The 25566-nt window shown below is 48.3% G+C and overlaps 1 protein-coding gene across 1 annotated transcript in view; it reads right to left on the bottom strand.

The window, feature by feature from the left end:
- Nucleotides 1-538: 538 nt before the first annotated feature.
- Nucleotides 539-25566, bottom strand: part of LOC113627371 (polycystin-1-like protein 2) — an 82000-nt gene continuing 56972 nt past the window's right edge. Inside the window, 18 exon segments of the mRNA XM_027119910.1 lie at nucleotides 539-766; nucleotides 3269-3282; nucleotides 4103-4332; nucleotides 4561-4658; nucleotides 5553-5738; nucleotides 7355-7492; nucleotides 10452-10516; nucleotides 10518-10531; nucleotides 11694-11789; nucleotides 11791-11899; nucleotides 13105-13249; nucleotides 13252-13332; nucleotides 16768-16984; nucleotides 17853-17915; nucleotides 17918-18078; nucleotides 18754-18953; nucleotides 20959-21105; nucleotides 22735-22913. Of these exon segments, the coding sequence (XP_026975711.1) occupies nucleotides 579-766; nucleotides 3269-3282; nucleotides 4103-4332; nucleotides 4561-4658; nucleotides 5553-5738; nucleotides 7355-7492; nucleotides 10452-10516; nucleotides 10518-10531; nucleotides 11694-11789; nucleotides 11791-11899; nucleotides 13105-13249; nucleotides 13252-13332; nucleotides 16768-16984; nucleotides 17853-17915; nucleotides 17918-18078; nucleotides 18754-18953; nucleotides 20959-21105; nucleotides 22735-22913 (2331 nt within the window). The 3' untranslated portion in view covers nucleotides 539-578.

Here is a 25566-nt window from a genome sequence, read left to right as displayed (position 1 = left end):
GCATCTACAAGCCAAGGAATGCCAAGGATTGCTGGCATACGCTAGAAGCTAAAAGAGAGCCTTCCAAAGGAACACGGCCCTGTTGACACCTTGATTTTGGACTTCTCTCCTCCAGAACTGTGGAGCAATACATTTCTGTTGTTTTAAGCTAGCCGGTTTGTGGTACTTTGTTCTGGCAGCCCTAGCAAACTAATATGACACCCATTAGCATCTCCTGGACACAGTTGAGGAAACCCTGAACTAGAATCATTCAAAGGCAACTCCTGACTGACCAAGAAGATGAAATAATCAGTCTGTAGAGGGGATTTCCCACCCCCCCTCCCTGAACTCCAGACAATATTTGTTATATTTCTAGTTGAAAATATATTTGAACAAACAGTCTATGATAGTGGTGGCAACTGTATAGAGGTATGTATGTATTTTTCCTTTTTTTTTTTTTTTTTGCTTGCCAGGTTTGGTAACTCTTCTATGGACACAGAAAAATATTGACCAGGAGAGATTACAGAATCACTGGTAAGTGTAGGCCTGAGATGCTGACCCTCCCCTACTCTACAGATGATTGTGCCTGGACCAACAGCTTAAATTTGGGGCACAGCTGATACAGGCTGAGGGGCCCAGGCCTCTGACAGCAGCTCAGGCTGCTCACTGCTGCTTCCAGGCTCCTGTCTTTTACATTTAATGCCCAGGAAACTGAGTATCTTCATCAGTAGCAAATCGATGATCTCTCCTTCCTCCGACAGCTGCAGAGGGAGAAAGAGCCATACAACTTAGGTAGGGCCATTCTCTTTGAGGGCTTTTCTTTCTAAGGGGAAACCATGGTTTTATCGTCCAATTTGGTCCCTGCCAAAGTCACTTCACTGTTTAGTGTTGCTTTTGTGTTGGAATTGACCTCCTTCTGGGAATCCCAAGGGTGTTCACTCCTGCCTTTATCCCCACAGGGTTCCTTCTTTATCCCCAGGGGGTTCCTTCTTCCCCTCCATTGAGAATGACAAGATGCCCTCCACCACCCCCCCAACCCCCACAAAGGCTATTAGGAATTTGTGTACAAAGACGCTCATTGCTGCTGGGAATGTGAAATGGAAAACAGTTTGGTGGTTTCTCAAAATTTAAACCAAAGTAACCATATGAACATCCTGAAATAAATTTCTGGGCCCAAGATGGAGCTGCTCCTATGCAGGGTGCCATGTCAGCAAACTGAAACTTGGATAACTTTTGTGTCTCTGTAAAGGCTCCCCTTGACCAGAAAGGCAGTATATCCAGTCACTAATCCCCAAACACCAGGCAAATTCCAGGCTCGATACTTATTTCCTCTTCCTTCTCATCCCAAACAAGGTTGACTCTGTGGCCCTGGCCAATCAGATACTTTCTATTTTCCGCTTCCTTGTTCATTATTCTTTACCCTACAAAAGCTTCCTGCCTTCCACTCCATTTTGCAGATCTCTGAATGGAGACAGTCCACTTCATGAAAAGTTAAATTTGTTTGTCATCACCTAAATTGTTTTCTTTAGTCATTTTTCCAGTGGGTTCTCAATCTTGGCTGTGTATGCAAACCACACGGGAGATTTCAAGATACCAGTGCTTGGATCCTTCTCCTAGGAATTCTGTTTTTATTGGTCTCAGGTGCAGTGGCAGGCATTGCCAAAAGCCTCCAGGTGTTTCTAATGTACAGTCAGGGCTGGGAATCACTGATGTAATGAACAGAGTCCCACGAATCAGGAGAGGTGATTCTAGTCTGCCCTTCATTTGCCATGATCTTGGGGAATTAATTTCCTCCTTCTGGGCCTCAGTTTCCCATCCCATGTGCAAAGGTCCCCTGGCCGTCAGAGCAGAGGTTCGAAAATGCAGTCCCCAGACTGGTAGCATCACATCATCTGGAAACTTGTTAGAATTGCAGATTCTCAAGCTCCACCCCAGATCTCCCCAGTCAGAAACTCTGGGGGTGGGACCTGGGAATTTGTGTTTTGATGAGCCATCCGAGGGATTATGACTGGCGGTTTTTTGGTTTGTTCTAAACATTATATCTATCTGTCTGTCTATCTATCTATCTATCTATAAGTATAGTTGATTTACAATGTTAGTTTCAGGTGTACAGCATAGTGATTCAGTACCTTTATAGGTTTTACTCCATTAAAAGTTATTCCAGAGACTTACCTGGTGGTCCAGTGGTTAAGAATCCACCTGCCAATGCAGAGGACGTGGGTTTGCCCCCTGGTCAGGGAACTAAGATCCCACATGCCGCAGGGCAACTAAGCCCACACTCCGCAACTACTGAGCCTGTGTGCCACAACTAGAGAAGCCTGCGCACCACAACGAAAAGGATCCCGCATGCCACAACGAAGATCCCGTGTGCCACAACTAAGACCCGGTGCAGCCTAATTAATTAATTAAAAGTTATTACAGAATAAGGGCTATAATTCACTTGGGAATTATATTATATATATATATAGATATAGATATAGATATAGATATAGATATATATATATATATATATCTCCTTGTTGCGTGCCTATTTTATTTTTTATTTTTTTGGCCATGCTGCACAGCATGTAGCATCTTAGTTCCCCGACCGGGGATCGAGCCCATGCCCCCTGCAGTGGAAGCACAGAGTCTTAACCACTGGACCACCAGGGAAGTCCCAATTTTATACATAGTACTTCGTATATGATGCATTTTAAAGTTTGAGGACCATGGTGTTAGAGCAGCCACATAGAGCATCAGGGGCTTAGGCAGGCAGCAGCTGCAACTGTCACAGTCCCTCTTGGGCTGGCAGTTCACAAGACCAGTTCCTGGAGATCTGCTCATGGGTGCCGTGGAAAGAGCACATGCCAGAGGGACCTGGGTTCAAATCTTGCCTGCCTTGTGGGAAAGCTGATAATGTCTTCAGGCCTCAGTTTCCTCATCTGCAATAGTGTTAACACCAGTGCCTCAGGATCATTGTGAAGAGGAAACAGAAGTGTGTGTGTGTGCGTGTGTGTGTGCACATGTAGTAATAATAGCTATTATTACTTAGAGCAGTAATGATGGGCCTGTTTTAAAACATGCCCTGTCCCTGGTGGGTCTGCTTTGATACATAGAAGCAGAGAGAGAGTATCAGTTGTTCAGAGTGGCAGGAAAACACCTATTATGTGGAAATAAGCTACTCCTGGCCTGTCCTTAATCCCAGGGGACCCCTGCCAGGTGTCCTCCTTTGGGGCTTGCTCCCTGTGTTCCTTGGTGCTGTAATAGTGCCATGGAGGAGATGGAGGTTCACATGAGTTCACTAACTCACCTGGGACTACACAGCTAACAGGAGCAGTGCCAGGGTTTCAAACCTAGGGCTCTCTGACTCTAGAGCGTGCTGGGAGACACAGTGTGTGTGGGCCCTGAGTGTCCCTGCACATTTGTGCTGAGTATTCCAGGAATGCAAGGCTCTGGCAGGGCTTTACCCAGGCATCATCTCAGGGCTGAGTTTGCAACCTCAAGGGATAAGGTGACATCCTCCTTCAGACAAAGAGCAGGCTTGCTTCTGCCACTGTAGAAACAGTGAATGCTCCAAGCTCAGTGTTCCTCCTTGGTACTGTAACTCACTACATGGGAAAGCATCTGTCGTGGCCCTTCCTAGGGAACTGACTTCAAACACCATGAAGCTCTGCTACTGCTTTTGCTGTGAGTAATGAAATCCTTTGTCTCTGACCTAGGAGTCTTGTGTCTTCTGCCAGCATCCATGAAACAGGCTAGTGTGTTAGCTTATGAGTAGGGTAAGACCTCAGACCCTGCATAATTCTTGGTTAAGGTTAAGAGCCTTCACCACTTCCTACTTGCCTGGTGGCGGACACTTTACGTCGTACTAAGTTTCCCATCCCTGTATTGGCTTTAGCAGAGGCCACCAGGCTTGGTGCACCAGGCTGAGAATGCTGGAAGCAGGAATTCCCTTCGAGCTCTGAGATTGCACAGTTTCCAGGGGCCTGAAAATATGACCTGAATGCCTCTGAATCCCCCAGCCCCTCCCCACAATGATACAATGAGCTTGGCTCGGCCCTGTTTTGAAAGCTGCACCCTCCAATCAGACCTGGACTTGAGCAAATGTCTTTCCTCTGCTGCATGTGAATCCAGTGAGCCTTACCTTGACGCACTTTGGCGATCAGTCCCCAACGGGACCACGTAACCTCCTCCCCAGTACACAGTGAGTTAGCCCCAGATGGGATACCCTCGGCGCTGGCTCTGGCTCTGGTACTGCCAAGCCTGGGAAAAGTCATTGCTGTTACTGAGGACGGAGGCATTCCAGCCTTCCCCATAGTCTGACAGGTCTTCAACGTCCAGGGAATATGGCACACGGCATCCATCAAGGGAACCCTGCAGGGCTTCCCTGGTGGCGCAGTGATTGAGAGTCCGCCTGCCGACGCAGGGGACACGGGTTCGTGCCCCAGTCCGGGAAGATCCCACATGCCGCGGAACGGCTGGGCCTGTGAGCCATGGCCGCTGAGCCTGTGCGTCCGGAGCCTGTGCTCTGCAACGGGAGAGGCCACAACAATGAGAGGCCCGCGTACAGCAAAAAAAAAAAAAAAAAAAAAAAAGAGAAGCCTGCAGCTGCAGGGCAAGAGCGCAAGAGCTTTCCTGGACCCTCACTTGGCGAATCTGGGCACTGCCCACCAGCTTGGAGTTCCCATCAGTGATAAAGCCTGGAGATGAGAAACAAGTGGATAAATCTAGCCATCAACATCATCTTAACACATCCCAAGCTTTCTGGCCTGGATGCTAACGTGAATTTCAGTGTGCCCGTTGCAGAATTAGCCAAGAGAAGTTCATGGCCAACCACAGACTACATTCAACCATTCATCACCATCTCCCCACCTTGGACCTGGTCTACTTCTTGCATAACTTCTCTTGGGGAATGGCAACTCCTACCCAGTCATCAACTTGGAGACCATTTATGTCCTTTCCCTCGATGCCCACATCCTAAGGGTCAACGAGGCCCACCAATAGTACCTTTTCAATGTTGTCTGCACCCACCCCGTCTCTCCATCACCTCTGCCCCCATCCCTACATCAGTCGCATCATTTTTGCCCAGCATCCTAACTTACCTACCCTCAACTCCAACTTCCAATGCAGCTTCTACCACAGATTTGATTATGTTACTGCCTCACCGAGAAGCTGTCAATGGCTCCTCACTCCCTTAAGCATAAACTATGAGCTTCCAGAGCCTTCATGATCTGGCCCCTGTTCCTCTCTCCTGCTCTGCTTTTTTGTGGGTCCTCAACTCCTACTGTACACTGAAGTCGTACTCCATGCTCTGTAGTTCCAGGAAGTATAGTGCCTTGGTGTTTCAGGCTTGCCTTTTCTCATGTTGTCCCTTCTGCCTGGCACACCATTTCTACCTGGCCAATTCCTGCTCAGTTATCTAAGAAGGAGGTTCTCCACTCTGCATCCAGGGAGGGCTAGGGACCCTCAGAGGGTCTCTCCTTCAAAGCATATGGCTCTGTGGTTATTGGTTCTCTGTAAGGCTGAAGTTGACAGTGACCCACAGTTGTTCCCGGGAGGGAGCTGACCCACGTCCTGGGGTGGGTGGACGGTACCTGGGTGATGACTGTACAGGTAGCTCACGAGGGTGGTGTTGGCCCACGTGAACAAGTCCTGAAAGTCCAGCACGGCTGAAAAGCCTCGGGTGAAGCTGTGCCCAAGGTGTCTGTTGAAGTGGTAGTCTCTGGGGTCCCCCTGCCCGTAGGCCACCAACAGCGGCATGCACAGGGAGCCCAGGTGCGCTGGGAAGGGAGGCACAGCCCCTGGTCAGGCAGAGGCCCCAGCTCCTACCAAGTCCAGGGCAGGAACTGGAAAGGCACATGGCTCAGAACAGTTGAGGTCTTGTAGACCAGCCACTCACCCCTCTGGTGACAAAGAAATCAGTCCTTATAAGGACAGCAGAAAGTAGTAAAGTTCACAGGCCATGAGCCTCCTGCCTGGGTTCAAATCCCAGCTCTGCCACTTCCTATCCATGTGCCCTTCACAAGTGACTTAACCCCTCTGTGCCTCACTCTCCTCGTCTGTGAAATGGGGATGATTCTGTCACACAGGGTTGTGATGAGGGAGTCAACAAATTAATATTTATAAAGCACTTAAAATAGTGCCTGAACGGACTTCGTGCTGTATGAATGTTTCTTAAATAGAATTTTTTTTAAATGGGGCTCTGGGGAGTTCCCAGGCGGTCCAGTGGTTAGGTCTCGGAGCGTCCACTGCAGGAGGCAGGGGTTCAATCCCTGGTCGGAGAACTAAGGTCCCACATGCTGCATGGTGTGGCAAAAAAAAAAAAAAAAAAATGAGGCTCTGCCATGTTGCAGTGCTGAGGATAGAGCAATAAAGGTGACAGACATGTTCCCTGCCCTCATGGAGCACACCTGTAGACAGGTGAGTGTGACCTAAGGGCCCATTAGGTACAAAGATTTAGTTTAGGAGGCCCGACATCAGAATCATGTTGGGGGATGCAGAACGTTACTGAACCAGAATCTCTGGGCCCAGGGCCTGGGAATCTGCATTCTGGCACCCCCACTCCAAGATGACTTGTTGGGGTTCTACCCACATCTATCTTGTTTTTCATTCTGTACATGCAGCTCCCACGCAAGCTCCGCCACTCTGTGGTTTGGCCACGTGGGCTCCCCGTGGCAGGGCAGGCCAGGGCTGCGGCAGGGCCAGCGCCCTCCTCGGAAGCAGCCCTCACCAGTGACCTGGTGGGTGGCAACTAGGGGGTACGTACTACGCTCGCCCCTCCCGAGGTCTCAGCAGGACTGAGCCCCAGTTGCCCACATGGAACCCACTCACCAACCACCTTCCATCGGCTTCCGTCTCTTTCCTGCACTTTTTCCTACCAGTGCTTCTCAGGATCGCCTCCCAAACCAACTGCTTATGCCCAGATCTGCCTGTGGGGGAACCCAGACTAAGACACACAGTGAGGTTTGAAAGCGTCTGGTCAGCGGGCCAGAGGAGCCTCTCTGACGACACAGCCTTTGGGCTGAGAATTGAAGAATAAAAGGAATTAACCAGAGGAAAAGGCAGGGAGGAGGGTGCGCACATTCCAGGCAGACTAGATGCCAGAGGGCCTGGATCAGGAGCTGCAGGACGCAGTGTCACTGGAGCTGAGGGCACAAGGGGCCGAGAGAGGTGACCTGGGTGGGTGGAGGACAGCAGGGAGTTTGGACGTTATCCAGGGGCCTGGAAGAGCCACGGAAGGATTTTAAGTTTAGGGGAGAAGCTGGGGAGAGTAGATATCTGGGGCGATGGGCCCAGAAGCAGTGTGGGCCTGTCAGAGATTGTACCACATCTGCTCAAATCTATGTTGAGAAACAGCGAGTGGGAAGGTTGCTCGTAAGTAATCTTGGCTGCCTACCCAAGATTTCTCTGATTACGGCAAGTGCTTTCTGTTCCTTGAGGTGGGTGGTTTTCATCTTCTCAACGTCAGAGGCCAGAGGCTTCTGGTAGATGTCCCTTCTGCTGTTTCTTCGTGCTTGGAACAAGGCAGAGGGGTCTGTGAAAGCAAGGGCACAAGGACAGTCCCCCAAATGGGCAGTGGAACCAGCTTGTACGTTTGCAACCAAGAGACTCCCCTCACCAGGTACAACGGGATCCACTGTTCCTCCTCCTTGGGAGCCATTTCCCAATGCTACCCTCCATGCCTCTGCCCGTGCTATCCCAGTGCTCAGAATTCCGTCCCTTCTTCTCTAGCTGGAGAATTCTCCTCATACTGAAAGCACAGATGCCTTCCTCACCTGAAGTCTTACTGATTCCTGGATGCTGTCTTTCTGTGTTCCTGAACTCTAAGATGGATCCCAGTGCTTCCAAAACTTGGAAGGATGGAAGGATGAAGGTTACTAATATCTCAAAGTCCTGTTATATGTAATTCCAAGTATCTTCTTTTTCAAACCACCTTACTGACCTATAATTTTCATAATTTCACCCGTTGGAAGCCTGCAATTCAGTGATTTTAGTAAATTTGTAGAGTTGTGCCACCATCACCACAACCTAGTTTTAGAACATTTCTGTCACCCTCAAAGGTTTCCTCATGTCCCTGAAATTGGTCTCTACTCCCACTCTATCCCCACCCTTAGCCCCATTAATTTTCTTTCTGTCTTCATAGATTCTTTTCTCTGGACTTTTCATATAAATGGAATCATATGTACATAGTTTCTTGTATCTGGCATCTTTCACTTAGCACGATGGTTTGGTGTTTGTCCATGTTGTGTATATTAGTAGTTCGTTTCTTTTTCTTTCCCTTTCTTTTTTTTTTTTTTTCTCCCGCACCACGTGGCTTACAGGACCTTAGTTCCCTGACCAGGGGTCAGACCTGGGCCTCCTGCAGTGGAAGCGCAGAGTCCTAACCAATGGACCGCCAGGGAATTCCCTGTAGTTAGTTTCTTTTTATTGTTGAGTAATATTCCATTGTACTGACATACTACCTTTTGTTTATCCATTCACCTGTTGATGGACATTTGAATTACTCCTAGTTTGGTCTATTAAGAATAATGTTGCTAGGAATGTGTTGTGTGGACATATATTTTCATTTCTCCTGGGTAGATTGCTAGGAGTGGCTAAATATCTTTTGACTGTTACAAATGAAGCTTCTGTGAACATTTGTGTACAAGTTCCTGTATGAAAATAATTCTTCATTTCTCTGGGATAAATGCCCAAGAGTGTAATTTCTGGGGTGTATGGTAAGCCCATTTTTAGTTTTGAAAGGAACTGCCAAACTTTTCCAGAATGGCTGTACCATTTTACATTCCCACCAGCAACGTATGAATGCTCCAGTTTCTCTGCGTCCTTGTCAGCATTTGGTGTTATCACTCTTTCTAGCCAGTCTGATAGGGGTATATTGACCCAGCTATCCTTTGGATCCATGCCCCTCTGTCCACCCCCACTGCTAATGCATGCCACCTCTAGTCTGGACCATTTCAGTAGTCTTCCTACTGGCCTCCGCACTTCTACTTTTGACCCAATACCTCTGGTCTCCAAGAGCAGTCACAAAATCACAAGTCCAATCATGCTGCTCTCCTATTTCAAACACTTCAAAACCCCGGCATGGCCCCGGGCCCTACAGGGCCCTGTATGACCTGCTCCCCATCCACCTCTCTGCCCTCATCTTGAAGCATTCCTTCCATGCACACACAGCTCCCCATGCTCTGGCCACCCTGTCAGTAATTGCTATAAAATGACAAGCTCTTGTCCCACCTCAGGGCCTTTGCACATGCCCAGTGTTCAGACCCTCCCTCTCCCATCCTCTAGGAGCCACCCTCTTATTCTACCCCCTCATTCTCTCTTACAAGTCGTTTTGTGCATTTACTTGTTTAATGTGTCTTCCCGGATGGGCTGTTCATTCCAAGAGCAGCAGCCTGTTCCCTCCAGTCAGTGCTGTGTTGCCAGGGCTGAGGCTGAGAGTGGGGATTGACTTCAAATGGGCAAGAGGGAACTTTTGGGGGTAAGTTCCAAAAAGCTGTTCTAAATCTGAATTGTGGTGATAGTTGCACGACTCTATAAATTTACTAAAATCAGTAATTATACACTTACAATGACTGGATTTTATGTAAATCATGTTCCGAAGCCATTGTACTGCCTGGCACACAGAAAGTACTCCCTGGATAATTGCCAAAGGAATTACTGAATGAATATTTGATTGGTCAGGAGGCTGTCGTCTCTTTGGAGAAAAATTACTCTTTTGACTTGGGAAGATGGTTTTAATGGACTTTTTGGATCTACAAAGCCAAATCCCTATTGTAGGGCAGAAGAATACAGTCCCATGAGGAGGTCACCACACTGCATGATGATGTAGGGATGTGGGCTTTCGTTTGTTCCCGTTTTACTTCCCCTGAAAGTCAAAATCTCTGTGTAGACTATTAGAGTGTTGAATCTGTTCTGCTTGCTTGTTTGTTTTTTGTAATTCTCTTATTGGAGACACCCTCAGGAGTTTTGGCTGGGAAGTGAGAAATCAGGTTGGGGGGAAGAGGGCTGGTCGTGGGCTCCTCTGACCAGTCAGCATGGCTGTCAACTCTTTACAAAAACAGGCGCTGGGCTAGATTTGGCCCCCTGGCTGTTGTTTGCAGACCTTTGTCTTAGAACCCTAATTATAGCTCCCTCACACCCCTCACGCACACAAGCTTGTTGTTTTTTGGTTGTCTAATGACCTGAGCCCTGGGGAAGAAAGCTGCCTGCTTGGGATTACACAGAGGATGATGGCCCTTGAAGAACGTGGACCCCATGGTGCCTCTTCATGCTTAGGTGTCAGACAGAAGGGCTCGGATAGGGGAGGAACAGGTTGCCCAAGAGACAGAGGAAGAGTCACTTGTCCCTGGATGGATTGGGGGTGCTTCAATAGTCAGGGTGAAGGCTGATGGGGAGCGAAGGCCTGAGGCCGGGACCACCCAGTGTCTGGGCTCCACGGGGCTTTCTCAGCCTTGTCAGGTTCCAGAGCCCTGCCTGCACCCGGGCACCATTACCTGGGCCAGAGACACGTCCCGGGAGGGGGGCCACAGGCTCCTCCTCATCCTCCACTGTCTTCAACAGCGAATCCCAGCACCTGGAAGGCACCCACTGTGAACCCCAAGCCTGTGTTGGAAACTCCCTGTCAATTCCTGGTCTGAGCTTGGGTAGAACGGGAGCCACACTTGTGTCCTGGGTGCAGGAGCCATGCTCTGGGGAAGCCATCCTCTGCAGAGAGGGGACGTGGTCATAAAGGGGCAGGGGCAGGGCTTGCGTGCCTGGCCACCAACCAGGCAGAGACCAGCAAATCCTTGAGCTCACGCTGCTTCCGGCATTCTCCAGCCCTCCCACCTGCTGGCCTTTCTCCTACCCCTCAGCCTGGTGACTCACTAGCATAGCTGCTTACACCTGCCTCCTCCCTCCTTCCCTCCCTCCCTTTCTTTCCGTGTTAAGTAATTCCTTCCATTACATTGTCTGTGCACCTTCAGTGCACAAGCACAGAAGGATTCTGTGGTTTGATTGGGGAACAAAAAGGTTCAGGACTCTGTTCTTAATATTCTCAGACTAGATTGAGGGAGGTGTCAGGAGCTGTTTAAGTCTCTGACGAAGGCTGTTCAGGGAAGAATGAGGGTGGGGGATTCTGTGATGCCTCGTAGGTGGAAGGATTTTCTCTAAATATTCCCTCACTTCTGCGGCTCCCCCGACACAGTGTTCCTGCTGCCTGGCTCCTTCCAGGCGGGGCTCAGGGTCTCTTTGACTCTCACTGCTCTCTTGCGTAATTTTACATTTTCAGAAATAGGAGTATTTCCAGTTCATGCACACATTTAATGACTTGGTGGGTTTTTTTCTGAAGGTAAAGTTTGTGTAAGTTGCTGGCTCATCTCACAATCAAAAGCATCCTAGACCTGAGGAAATATGATATCATTCCTATTTATACATGTGGCCTAAGGGCAAGATTTTTTGGTGACCTTATTCTCTTAACCTCAGGTTTTCTCATCTGTAAAATGGAGGTGAGGCCCCTCCTAAGGGTGATTGTGATGATGAAATGTCAGCATCTGGCCCTGAGGGAGCATGGGTTATCCTGGTAGTTACCTTGCTGCCCCAGGTCCACCCAGAAGTGGTGCTCCAAGTGGGTTTGTTGAATGAATAGATTGAATAGATGAAGGAATTGCTGAAGCCTAAGAACTGGGCAGCTGGCAGGAGGGAAATCATGGGTGGAGGGAAGGAGGGCAGGAGGGCAGCCACACAGGGGTCCTGACCTTCAGGGGCTGGGTGACAAACACACTCTCCACGAAGGAGACGGCCATGGAGGTGAGCCACTTGAGGGGGCTGACCCGCCCGTAGTGCAGGCCATAAGAGCATGGTGAAGAAGGCTGCCACTCTGCTGGTGGCTGCCACCAGGAGCCAGCCCACCAGGACACACCACCAGGGGAGGCCTCGAGGGGGCTTGCTCGCCTGCCCGGAGCTGCAAGAGAGGATGGGTATAATCAGGGGGGCACCATTTGGGCTCCAGTTCAAACCCTGCCCCAACCCTACCAGCTGCGTGACCTTGGCCAAGCTCCTTAACCCCTCAGACCCTCAGTATTCTCCTCTATCCTATTCTGTATTCTATACGGTACACATACATATATTCTATTCAGGTCACCTTTATTCAGTGCTTACTAGGAGCCAGTCCCCATGCAAACTGCTTTATACAGGTTTTATCTGTTATTCCTCATGGCAAGCCTAGAAGGCTGGTACTTAAGTTTTTATTATGAAAACTCCCCATTATACGGAAATCAGTGAGTACAGTGAACCCTCATCAACTACTTTCAACAACCATCACCTCCTTGTCAAACGTGTATCATCTATCCCCACATGCTTTCTTTTTTTTCTGGAATATTTAAAAATAAATTTCATACGTAATATAAAACCATCACCAATTATTTTAGAATACATCTCAAAAAAATGGTCATTTTTTCACTGAATTATGGTGCTGTTGTTGGGGAAGAAAAAAAATTTCCCTCTACCCTTTCTAGATTCTTCTGGCTGGTCTAATTAACACGAGACAGATTAACAGGAGAAAAAAAAATTTAATTACATATATATAGGGGCTCCAGAAGAATATAAGGCTCAAGGACAAGTTAGGCAACTGAGGGTTATGTGGCATCTCAGAGAAAAAGGGGGTAGGGGTTTGGGACCTCAAAGGGGAGGAAGGCAGTTCACATGGAGATGAAAGCAAATGTTTGGTAAACAAAATGTTTGCTATGCCAGCAGTGACAATGGGACCCTGGAGAGGACTTTGGTCTCCAGGCCCTTCCACGCTTAGCCCACATGCTGCTCTTCATGGACCAGGCCCTTTTAAATTCTTCTTAGGTTTGAACCAGGAGATAGGCATTATCATTCCCATGTTACAGGTAAGGGTGCTATGGCTCAGAGAGGATGAGGGGCTTGTCCAAGAGTGTGCAGCTAGGAAACACCCACGTGAAAATGGTTATAAACTGTAAAGTGCTGTACAAAGGGCTCTAACTGTCATCTGGCAAAATCACCCTGTTCAAAGTCCTCTTCCATGAATTTGTGCAGTCCATAATCGCTGCTTCTTGGGGAGATCTGGATGAATAACCTTCCAAGGTATCGGGATGTGCTCTCCCTGCAGGCCCCAGGCTGGGAGCACCCAAGGGAGTGTATTACCTCAAGTGTGCTGGAGGCGGGGTTCTGGGCTGTCCCCCTAGGCAACCCTTCAGGGTCTGCAGCTGCCCCAGTGCCTGGGTGTGGCTTTGGCCCTGGGAAAAGCCCTGGGGCTCCAGCAACAGCAGCTCTTGCTGTAGGTGCTCCACTGAAGGTAGAGACACTGCCTGTAGGCACTGTCCTTCCCAGCGTCTCTTGGGCCCACCTCGGGCCTGGGGCACTGCATTTCTTCTGGAGGACAAGGGAGAGAAAGAGCATCAGTTGGTGCTGAGTGACAGAGCAGACTGTGTGCAATAGAAACAGGAGCGTTAGTAATGGCTTTCTTGTATCGATCGCTTACTGTGTGCCAAACCATGGGGAATCTGAGGTTCAGAAAGATGGGATACTTGGCTCATATGGTCAGTTAGGATTTGAATGTTCCTCTTTTAGTCTTTTATGAAGGGCATTTTCAAAATTTCTGTATACGTAGAAGAGACAAGAATAGTATACCCATTGCCCTCCTGCAGCAATTACCCACATTTTGCCAAAATTGTCTCGCCTCAGCCCTCCAATTTTTTTTTCCTGCAGTACCTTAGGCAAATCCTAGACATAATGTTCTCTTATCAGCAAATATTTTAATACGTACAAGATTTGAATTTGAACCCAAGTTTGCCTGTTGCCAAAGACGGTATAAGTCTTAATCGTTTGTTTTTAACTTTTTATTATGAAAAAATTTAAATTACAAAAGTAAAGAGAATGATGAGATGAACCTATACCCATTGCTCAAAATTATCGCCTCATCCTATTACCAGTCCTGTTTCGCCTGCACCCCACCCACCCTCTCCATGTGGATTATTTTGAAGTAAATTCCAAGCCCCACGTCCTGACACTAAATATTTTAATATGCTTCTATGGAAGAAGAGGACTCCTTTTAAAAACAAAACCACAATGTGTCATTATCAGTTTTTAAAACAATAATGATAGTCCCTTAATAGCGTGAAACAACCAGTCAGTGGAGAAGTTTCTCCCTGTTATCTCTGAATGTTTTTCTACAGTTCGTTTGTTCAAATTTCAGTTTCCTTAAGTTGTTTCTTTTTAAAAAAAAACAAAGGTGTTGGGCTTCCCTGGTGGCGCAGTGGTTACGAATCCATCTGCCAGTGCAGGGGACACGGGTTCGAGCCCTGGTCTGGGAAGATCCCACATGCCATGGAGCAGCTAAGCCCGCGCACCACAAATACTGAGACTGCTCTCTACAGCCCGTGAGCCTCAAGTACTGAAGCCCACAGGCCTAGAGCCTGTGCTCTGCAACAAGAGAAGCCACCGCAATGAAGAGTAGCCCCCGCCTGCCGCAGCTAGAGAAAGCCCATGCGCAGCAACAAAGACCCAACACAGCCAAAAATAAATAAATAAATAAATTTATTTTTAAAGAACATTGATATTTAAAACAAAAAAACTAAAAAAAAAAAGGTGTTTTTTGTTTTAAATTACAGAGGTAATACATATTCATTGCAAGAAAAAAACAAATTTGAACCTTTGCATTATTCCCTGAGCCTTCTAAGGGAAGCTTGGACTCTCCAGGTGGAACCAGGCCTGGGTCCCTGGAGCCTGAGCTGGGAGGCCGGTGCCCAGGGGCACATTCTCCTGGGACAGGAAGGGCCCAGGTCTGGACCAGTGTGCATCTTCACAAGGGGTGCGTGAAACTGGATATAGAGCATGGCAAAATGGAGCACCCTGACCCCAGGACCCCTCCCCAGTCACCAGTGAGAAGTGAATGAGAAAATAACAAGTGATGTGGAGAAGGCTGTGGCTCAGACCCGATGTTGGTAAAGACCTGGCAGCATTGACTCTGACTCCCTCTGACTCAGGCCTTCTACCTCCCCCTCCCTCCTGGGCCTCCATCACTGAAGCCACAGCTAATGGTTCCAGCATCAACAGCCTTCGTAAGCGTTCTGGCAATGTTTCCGGAAGATACCATCATTTGCAATCATAAACACTTACTGAATCCTTACTTTGTGTCAGACTCGTATGATCTCATTCAGTCCTCAAAACAAGCCAAGGAGCTGGGTGGATCAGCGCTTCTGTTTTATAGGGGGGAGGAAATAGTCTCAGAGAGGTTAAACAACTGTCCAAAGTTGCACAGCTGCTTTGGCATCTGGGAGAGCCCCAGGTCTGGCCAACTCCAGAGTCCTGGTTCTAAGGCCCATGCTGTGAATGCCAAAGTCCCCCAAACCCCAAAGACCCCAAACAGGGCCAAGTGTCCAGCGTGGGCATCAGCAGAGCTACTGCAGGGACGACCTTCATGGGCAGCCCAAGCCCAGCTCTTCAGGGCTAATGCTCCAGAGTGGCTGGAACACGGGGGTCAAAGTAGGGCTGACCATGGGGTCAGCATAGGCCTGGCCAGGAGGGAGTGCTACAGTAAGGACTTGGACCTGGTCTTGAGGACAGTGGCTCTCAACATTCAGTGTGCATAACAGTCACAAAAGTGACTGGTAAAAAATGCAGATTCCTGGCCTCACCTTAGAAAACTTAATTCACTGTATCAGAGGTGGAGCCAAGAGTCATGAATTCAAACTCCCTAATCTATAGACCCCATTTTTATATTCTAAACAAGGTTTAGACTGTGACCAGCCTTGTGTTTTAAAAATGGCAGCATTCTTAACCCACACCATCCAATATGGTAGCCACTTGCCACATGTGACTTTTTAAAATTAAAATTTTTTTTTTCCAGTTCCCTGACCAGAGATTGAACCCCGGCTCCCTGAGTTGGGAGTGCAGAGTCTTATCCACTGCACCACCAGAGAAGTCCCTCAAAAGATATTTTCAAAGGTGTGTATGAATTGCAAGCGAGGGTTGCAGGAGAAAGAGAAGGTGATTCTGAATTTTTAGTATTTCATAGGAATAAAGATTTCATAGGAATAACAAGGAAGAGGAACAGGTTTTTATGGGAAGATATATATGGTTTAGTTTTTTTTTTATAAACTTATTTATAAAATTTAGAATTAAAATAAAAAATTTAGTTCCCTAGTCACACTAGCTACATTTCAAGTGTCAATAGCTCCATGTGGCTAGTGGCTGCCATATTGGTCAGTGCAGATATAGACCATTTCTGTCACTGTGGGAAGTTCTATTGGACAGCCTGATCTAAACACTGGAGGCAGCGATCTGGGTGGAAGATGGAAAGGAAAGGGGCAAGAGCAGAGCCAGAGAGACTAGCTCAAACCAGAATAATGTGCAATACATATGTGCAGCTCTTCACACAATTCATGATTTGGCAACAAGCAATGTGAAAGCAGTACAAGAGATGCTTAGGGGCTAAAGAGCACATGGTTGGAGACCCTGTTGTGGGCTCAGAGGTTGGGTTGCTCCCCTGAGGAAGGGACACATCAGCCAAGAATAAAGTGTGAGTAGGCATTGGCCAAGTGAAGAGAGGAGAAAGAACGTTCTAGATCAGAGGACAAGCATGTGTGCAGGCCTTAGTGGGAAGGCAGCTTGGCATTGTGTGGAGAGCAGGATGCCTGTGGTACTGCGAGGGAGGCGGTGGCGAGTGGTTGGAGTGGAGGCTGGTGAGGGAGACCCCCCAGTAGGACTTCTTGACTCCCTCGTGATAGTGATACAGACGTGGCCCTTGGTCCTGCATCCACCTGGCTCCAACATGCCCCCTCTCGGCCCAGAAATGTTAGGACTCACCTTTCACTTGCACAGACCCAAGAGTGAGTGTTAAAGGGCCCCCTGTCTGGCTGGCTTCCTTCCAGAACACCTGCCCTGCTTTGTTCTGCTGACAGATGACGTCTTCCACCAAGGCCAGCAGTTGGTTGATGTCCATTGAGTTCGCGAAGTCCCAGCCCGAGCAAGAGGGTGGCACCTTCAGAGCTTTGAACAAGGAGCTGACGAGTCTCCACAAATCCTGCAAGTCACCCAGGGGAAAGGGGACGTGAGCTACAGGTGAGGGGGCAGCAGAGTGGTCAAGAGCACTCGCCCTGGGGCTGGACAATCTGGGTCTGAATCCCAGCTCTGCCTACTGAGACATGACGTTGGGCCACCCTGAGCTTCTGTTTTGTCCCCCATAAAAATCCCTCTTCTAGGATTTCAACTGATACATTCCAGGCTGTATTCCTTGAAGTGTGGAACACAGTAGGTGCTCAATAAATGCTTAACGTGTGCATGAATGCAGAGGGAATTCTTTCTGTGTGCTTCCAGCCTGCAATCTGTTTGAAAGTATAATATTTTGTACATAGTAGGTACGCAAAAATGTGTGTGCATGTGTGTATATGTTGTAGGTGTTTGTGTGAATATATGTGCCGGTGTGTACATGCATGTAAACATGCGTATGTGGCATGTGTGCACTTGTGTGTACATGTGCAGGTGTGTTTTCAGGTGTGCATATGTGTGTACATGTGCACACATGTACATGTAGGTGTGGGGTGTATGTCTGTGGATGTGTACACGTGGCATGTGTGTATGCATTCATGTGTAGGTGTGTGCGTATGTGTGCATTGTGCAGATATATGTGTATATGTGTGTGCACGTGCACATGTGTACACGTTTGTAGGTGTGTGTGTGGTGAGTGTGTGCACATGTGGCATGTGTGTATGCATGCATGTGTAGGTATATGTGTGTACTGTGTGCACATATGTGTATGTGCATGTGTACGCAGTTGACAAATCTTAGTGACTGATGCTGTCCGACAACGTGGGTTGTAGGCCTCAAACCCCAGTCCCCACCCCCTTCTGCCCAGGCTAGAGCTCCCCACACTGCCGGGGTTGAGGACCTGCCTTGGTCACTGCTTCAGGTGTCAGAAGACCATCCTCCACAGGCTGTGGTGAGGGGGCCAGGCTGAGGGGGCCCCCCCATCCCATTTCCCAGCGTTCTGCTCCTTGGTTACCCAAGGACGGGTGTTCCAAAAAATCTGAACGATCAGGAGGTTGATGGGAAACGTGAGGAGCCCAATCCAATCATCCAGCCCAATCATCACTTCCTGCCAAGTGAATTCGACTTTACCTGGGGCAGATGGAGGGAAGGGGTCGAGGGGAGAGTCCCCTCCACCCCTTCCAGTAAGGGTTAACCTTGCCCAAAGAGAGGTCTGCCCCTTGAGTGGCTCCTGGGAGGTGACCACTAAGCCCTTGGGCTGTCCTGCCTGGTGGGTATGCCTTTGTTTACCTGGGGTCTTGGGCCACACCATAGAGTCTATGCTAACAATGTGATTTATGGTGGGGGCCTTGGTTGCACCGTATCACCTCAACCTCCGGAGGGGCTGGAGGCTAAGGTCAGCCATACTGGGTTCAGCCATGTCTATGTGAGCATGCCCCGATAAAAACTTTGGACACCAAGGCTTGGGTGAGCATCCCTGGTTGGCATTACTCCATGCGTGTTGTCACACATTGTCAGGAGGAGTGAGCGCTGTCCAGACTCCACTGGGAGATCATAACTGGAAGCTCCACGCTTGGTCTCCCATGGACCTTGCCCCACGTGCCTCTTCCCTTTCCTGATTTTGATCTGTATCCTTTCTCTAATAATTATGAGTATAATGGCATTTCTGACTACTGTGAATCCTTCTAATGAATTATTGAACCTGAGGGTGGTCTTGGGACCTCTGGAATTGCAAGGCATTTCTGGGGCAGTGACAGTTCATGTCCACCAGCCACTAGCCCTGATCGCCGTGACAGTGGGAGTTACCCAAGCCCATCTTTTGCTCAGCTGGGTCCTTGGGGACACCCCAGAACATGATGGTGGTCAGTATGGTGCAGAGGAGCAGTGAGAAGCAGCAGGACACCTGGTGGGCATGGGTGAAGTTGCTCCAAGCTGAGTTGCTGAAGATGGAGTACCAAATGTGGCCATCCTGGAAGCCTGTGGAGGTCTTCATGAAAAACAGGTGGCTGTGGACAGGCCAGGGGAGAGGGACAGGCATTTAGGGAGACAGGAATGGGGAGAAGCCTAGTCTCTTTGGAGCAATCCTGGGATGAGAGGGAGGGATTTGTTTCTAAAATTCATCATCTGTTTTTTTCTTTTATAGAAGAAATACAGCATCATAGTAGCATCACTTCAAGTTGATGATGGGGACTCTGGACAGAGTGGTTGGAACCCTAGACGGCCCTCTTACTACTGTGTGACCTCAGGCAAGTTACTTTACTCTTTGTACCTCAGTTTACTCATCTGTAAAATGGGCGTAATAACAGAACCTGCCTCACTGGATTGCTGAAAGGATTAAAGATGATAATTTTTGTAAAGCATTTGGCAAAGTAGCTGGCATATAGGTGAGTGTTCATCAGTGTTAGCAATAATTTTTGTTATAAGTTTTAAATAATAATGTATAACTCTAATATTGTTTGTTTTGTTACAATTAGGGCATTAGAGAATAGTGGTTAAAAATCCAAGGCTTTGGGTTCAGACTCAGTTTGAGAGAATAAAAATTGTGAGACAGGGTTTCTGAAAATGGCACCACATTCCTCTAAAGAATCTGTATTATTTCCCTATGAGTAGAATGTAGTTTAACCACAGGAGCTATTCAAAGGCCCAGATTCTGCTAAGAGTATCCAGAGTAGAGATTCCCAGCTGCCGCCTGTCCTGATTGGTCAATGCCAGAACCCTCCAGGGTTGTACGATGCTCTGTCACTCGGGGGTGTTCCGGTGGCCTGGACTCAGAGTACAGGTGCAGAAAGAGAGAGGTCAGTTGCCAACAACAGTAATTGTCCATGTTATTTGTCTTATTCGACAAATATCTGATGCCCCTGGTGCTGTGTCCCAGGCTCTCTGCTGGGCACCAGGGATTCACGGGAGGGATGAGGAGCTTTTGCCTTCAGAGAGCTCCTTGCCGAGTTTCTAGGCATCACATGTGCTGATGCACTCGGAGATAATACCTGCTTCTGTAACTGAGTACTTAGTGTGAGCCGCATAGTGTGCCAAGCACATTACTACAGCGTTTCATGGGACCTGGGACCCCCTATGGGGCAGGCACATTGAACTCGTCATCTTTCAGATGCGGAAGCTGAGACCTGGAGAGGTGCGGTGACATATCCAAGGTCACGCGGCAAGTCAACAGCAGGCGTGTGGGACTTTGTGATCCGTGCCCACGTCTGTTATACCTCTCTTGGGGTCCAAGTCTCTCTGATTCAGACTTTTTCCCCCTTGGAGGCTGAGATGCTCACAGTGGCAGCTGGGAGGAAAAGTCATCTTGCAGTAAATGCACTAGAAGCAGACTGAATGCCCATCCATAGGAGAATGGTCGTGGGACATCCATTCTGTGGAATATCATGCAACCAATAAGGAAAATTTGACCCAAACATACCCTCCTGGAAGGATGTGCGTGATATATTATTAAAGAAAAAAGGCAACATATTTAGAGTAGCATGCCATTTAAAAAGTTATAAAATAGCGATCTGTGGTGGTGTGTGTGTGTGCGCACATGCATGTGTGTACATTTGTACCTGCTTATTTGTGTTTGGGGACAGATGTGGAAGGATGCACGACAGGAAAGGGGGTGAGGGAGTGAGTAAAGCAAGGGGAAACATGCTGAAAATTGCATCTAGGATAAAACAACATGAAGAAGAAGCTCCAGGTGGCCAGACGTTGAATCACCATTCAGATCAGTCTGTTCACTCATGTAAACAATATTATTCTGTGACATTCGTAAGTAAATATGGATAAGTGTTCCATAACTGTTATCACCCCCTGAAGATAATTCTGTCTTGGAGGGTCCATGTCCCTTCAGGGCCCTTTCATTGCAACAAGAAAAGCTGGTTATTAATGTCACACACTCAGAGCTGCCCCGGCCCACTAGCTGAAATGTGCTTTTATTTGGCTGTGACTGAATTATAACGCAACTTCCCCAGAGATGAAAGAACAAAGTAAAGAGCATTTGCTTAAAAAGAGAAAATATAGTACCTGAATTGTTTCCTGTCCTGCTCTGTGGCCACTGGAAATACCTTGTCAAGGACACAGTCTTCGACATTGATGGACAGCCACGAGTTGCAGAGGAAGTACCACTTACGGTCCATTGCCAGGTCATGCACCAGCACCCGGCTTACGTACCTGGAAGGGACCCACACTTTTGAGGATAATGTGGTGGGGGGATGAGACTTATTTGGACCCCATGAAGGTCCAAACCTGAGCCCAAGAACGAGAACTCTTGGAAAGAGACTTTGTATTTTTCTTCATTGCTCTTGGTGACTTGATCAAAATGCCCCAATCAGTGGGTGAATTTGGCCTCATGTGGGGAGTTCAGCTAGTGTAGACCGCCAGCTTGGAGGCTGCCAGGTTTTCACAGATATGCTGCAAGAATCTGCATTCTGAAACTGAACCCTCATGCAGGGCAGCAAGCCCAGGGTCGCCGGGCTTTACAAGTGAGGAAGGCCAGGTTGTCTTGTGTATAGGGAGGTGCAGGCTTGAGCACGCGAAACTTGGTCCTCCTGTGGGCTTCCATCCAGAGAATGAGCCTACCGTCCATTCAGCATTTCGTGGTGATCATCTAACCGGATTTAGATCTTTGAGGCCCAGGAAGAAATGAAATTATCTTGCCTCTGCTGGGAGGTCAGATCCAGCAGCAGTTGCTTTACAGGGAAATACGAGTAATGATAACAAGAGGCACTCTTTATTGAGCATTTACTGCACATTGGAGACTGTGCTAAGAAGCTCTTGACATGCACTTTCTCCTTTCAGGAAGGATAGTCCCATCAGGCATGCAAGAGCTACCTCTGTTGAGGTCACACAGCCTCCTGGGGAGGCTGACATCCCCTGTGACCTTTGGGTATAGAACCTGGGTGTGATCAAAACCCAGGCATCTCAGCCCAGCTCAGGACAGCTCCAGAGCCCCCTGTGTGGTCAGCTGAGCTGTCTGTGGGCTGCATCAAAGCTCTTCTCCTTCTGCCCATCCTACCTCCTTCCCTCCCTGCCCAGGGGCTGATCCCAGGCACTCCTTGGATAAACAGCCTCCATATTCAACTCCATCTCAGAGCCGCTTCCCAGGAACCAGCCCTGCAGCTGAGGATCTTAAAGCATTAATGTATTAGTGTTTTTGTCTTAAATGAGTCAAAGACAGTGGTCTGAATGCTGTGTTTTCCTAAAGCTGCCAGCCACCGATGAGTGTTCAGGCTGGAGACCACCCATCTGGGTCACTAGTTTTGGCCTCAGACAGTGGGAAGGAGTCTTGGCTCTGAGCTTGCCAGCTGTGTGACCTGGGCAGGTCAGTTATCTTTCCCGAGCTTAGATTTTCCCACCTATAAAACAAGGATAATAACAGTGCTTGTTCCAGAGGGTCACTGTGAGCATCCAGTGAGAAAAGCACAGGAAGACCTAACTTAGTGCTCTGCAGAAGAGCTGTTCTTAGGTCTCCTACTGGAGAATCAGCCCAATGTCTCATCTACTTTCCTCGTATTGGGCAGGGTTTGTCTTTGCAATAGGCATCTATCCCATTTTACAGATGGGAAAACGGAGGGCTAAATGACAGGTTGATGCTGCAGATGTGTCAAGGGAGGGACTAGCATTGTGTGGCCTGTGGACTGGTGGGCCTCTCTGACCCTTGGTTTCCTCATCTGTGAAATGGGGATCCATTCTATGTGTCTTACAGAGGCTCGTGAGGATCAGCAAAGCAGCAAATGCACAATGCCCAGCCTTGGTCGTGGCACTTAGTAGGTGCTTGTGGTTTACCCACCCCTGACTCACCAGGATGGCTGGTCCCCTGAGTTGTCATGCCGTAGCCGCAGGCCCCTCAGCTCCCCCAGGGGAAACAGGGTGGAGAGTAAGAACACATCCACTCCTCCTCACTCAAAACCCGGGATGTCGGGGTCTGACAGGTGGTGGGGCTCACTCTCTCCATCCAGGCCATATAGGGTGACAGTCATCTGAAATCCAGAGACCAGTAGTGGCCAGCTCCACGTGGTAACTGAGCCCCGTGTTTCACTGGAGGTGTTGAAAAACCAATGAAACCCAAAAAAGCATGGCCTTTTCACCTCCTCTCCTCCCATCTTGGACCTGCCAGAGTTATTTTTCAGTTGTGTGAAGATTTTGGGGTGACACTATCTGCATTCACATCCTGGAGATGAGTTATACTCATAAAATGCTTCCTGATGACCTTTTCAGACTTCTCGAATATTTATTTGAAAGGGCCGTAGGGCAAGAACTGGTTTTTCTCCCTAACGATTATATTCTCAATGCCTCCCAGAGTTCCCGGCTCTGAGACAGGAATGAATGACGGCCCACTACTTTGAAAATACATATTCCCAGGCCCCACTCCAGACCTACCAAGAATACAGGGCTCAGGAATCTGTATTTTTCTGAAGCCATCCTGGTGATGGCTGGTGGCCATGCCTGATTTCCTGAGCCAAAACCAACTACAGCAGATGACACCTATGCTCCACTGACATCTATCACTCAGCCTCACTATGGTGGGGTTCCCACATCCAACTGCCAGCAGCTGTGCCTCTTTCCCTGGGGGTTTCTTTGGCTGTTAGAGCAGCAGGTTGAAGGTAGCAGAGAACTGATGGCCCCTGCAAGCCATTTTCCACCAATGCCTGGTGGGATTGGTGGATAAATAACCCAGTTCACTTAGTCCTCAGCTGGGATGACTTTGAGGCCCACGTTCCTTACTGTTTTCCAGAGTTCCCCAGTGGGATTGGGCTGCAGTTGCCCACAGGGGTAATGGGGTTGATTATGCGCCCCTTATTTGTTCCTTCCCTTCCCTGCCTGGCTTCCCACTCCTGTATGTGGTGTCCTGGGACCCCCTCTCAAATCAACGACCTGTGCTTGAATCCTTGTTTCAGAGTCGGCTTCTACAGCAGAGTCTCCACTGTAGACTTTTCTCAGTCAGATAACTCCTTGCTCTGGGGCTGTCCTGTGTGCTGCAGGATGTTTAGCACCATCCCTGGCCTCTACTCGCTAGGTGCCAGTAGCATCTCTTCCTCTCCCAAGTTGTGACAACCAAAACCACTTCCAGCATTGCTAGCTGTCCCTGGGGGCCAACCAACTGAGAACCACTGTGCCAGGAGAACCGAACTAAGACAGTATCAATTGAAAGGTGACTGCAACTCTTCAAGAAGAGAAATGGCCTATGGATCACAGATTTTCATTCTTTCTTTCCTTGTAAGGTCAGCTCTTCAGTGTCAAATGGAAGTGGGATGGATGTTTCATTAGATGGATGAAAGTGATTCCTGCAATTATTCAACAAATAGTTACTGAGCACTTACTCTATGTTAGCTGGTTGAGGCCCTAAGATGCAGCAATAAAAATTTTTTTTAATTTAAATAAAAATAAATAGGGCTTCCCTGGTGGCGCAGTGGTTGAGAGTCCGCCTGCCGATGCAGGGGACGCGGGTTCGTGTCCCGGACTGGGAGGATCCCACATGCCGCGGAGCGGCTGGGCCCGTGAGCCATGGCTGCTGGGCCTGCGCGTCCGGAGCCTGTGCTCCGCAACGGGAGAGGCCACAGCAGTGAGGGGCCTGCATACCACAAAAAAATAAAAATATAAAAATAAAAAAATATATACATGAATAAAAACAATAAGATTTAAATAAGATTTTAAAAATAAAAAGTAAAATGTAAGTGGACACATGTCCTGCTCTCATGGAGCCTAATGTCATTTTTTAAAAAAACAGGGACTTCCCTGGTGGTGCAGTGGTTAAGAATCTGCCTGCCTATGCAGGGACACGGGTTCAAGCCCTGGACTGGGAAGATCCCACATGCCGTGGAGCACCTAAGCCTGTGGGCCACAACTACTGAGCCTGTACTCTAGAGCCCTCAAGCCACAACTACTGCAGCCCGCATGCCTAGAACCCATGCTCCACAACAAGAGAAGCCACCGCAATGAGAAGCCCTCACACTGCAATGAAGAGTAGCCCCCGCTTGCCGCAACTAGAGAAAGCCCGCGCACAGCAACGAAGACCCAACTCAGCCAAAAAATAAATTAATTAATTAATAAAAAACAAAAACAAAAAAACAATGGAGATTTCTCCAGGATAGTACACACAGTGCCTGTGGTTCTCAAACTGTGTTCCGTGGAGTTCCATGGAGCACAGGTTCAGTAAAGGAAGCTTGGAGGCTGCTGCAGGGGATGCTACCTTCTGATGAGTGATAGGGTGAGGCCAGACTTAACTAAGGATGCTGAGACATGACAGAGACAACCTGCTGTATGCGCCACAGCTAAATTTAAGGATTTCAGAGAATTCATAAGCAAATGGAATTGTGTCCTCATGACCTCTAGTCAGCCTTCTCAGGGACAAATGGATGCCAGCTTATCAATTTTCCTAAAAAACGTAATTCAAGGCTCGTTTTCAAATGGTTGCCATTGTTTGTTTCTTTCCTTTCTCCCCTTTCTCTTAGAAATTCTGTTTTCCCCTTTATTCATCGATAATAGTCTATTGACTGTTCTTCATATGTGAGCACATTTGTGTGCAGGTAACCAGCTGTCTGAATTATTTTTTAATAGGATTAAATGAGAAGACCAGTGAGTATAGTACCAGACCCCAACTCTCCCTTAATCCACTCCTCCTTTATATTTTTA

This window comes from Aethalodelphis obliquidens, unplaced genomic scaffold (assembly GCF_003676395.1).
Source record: "Aethalodelphis obliquidens isolate GAN/ISIS:26980383/991018 unplaced genomic scaffold, ASM367639v1 scaffold20, whole genome shotgun sequence".
Lineage (NCBI taxonomy): Eukaryota > Metazoa > Chordata > Mammalia > Artiodactyla > Delphinidae > Aethalodelphis > Aethalodelphis obliquidens.
The sequence above is the reverse complement of the archived record's forward strand: the minus strand, read 5'-3'. Positions and strand labels throughout refer to the sequence as shown.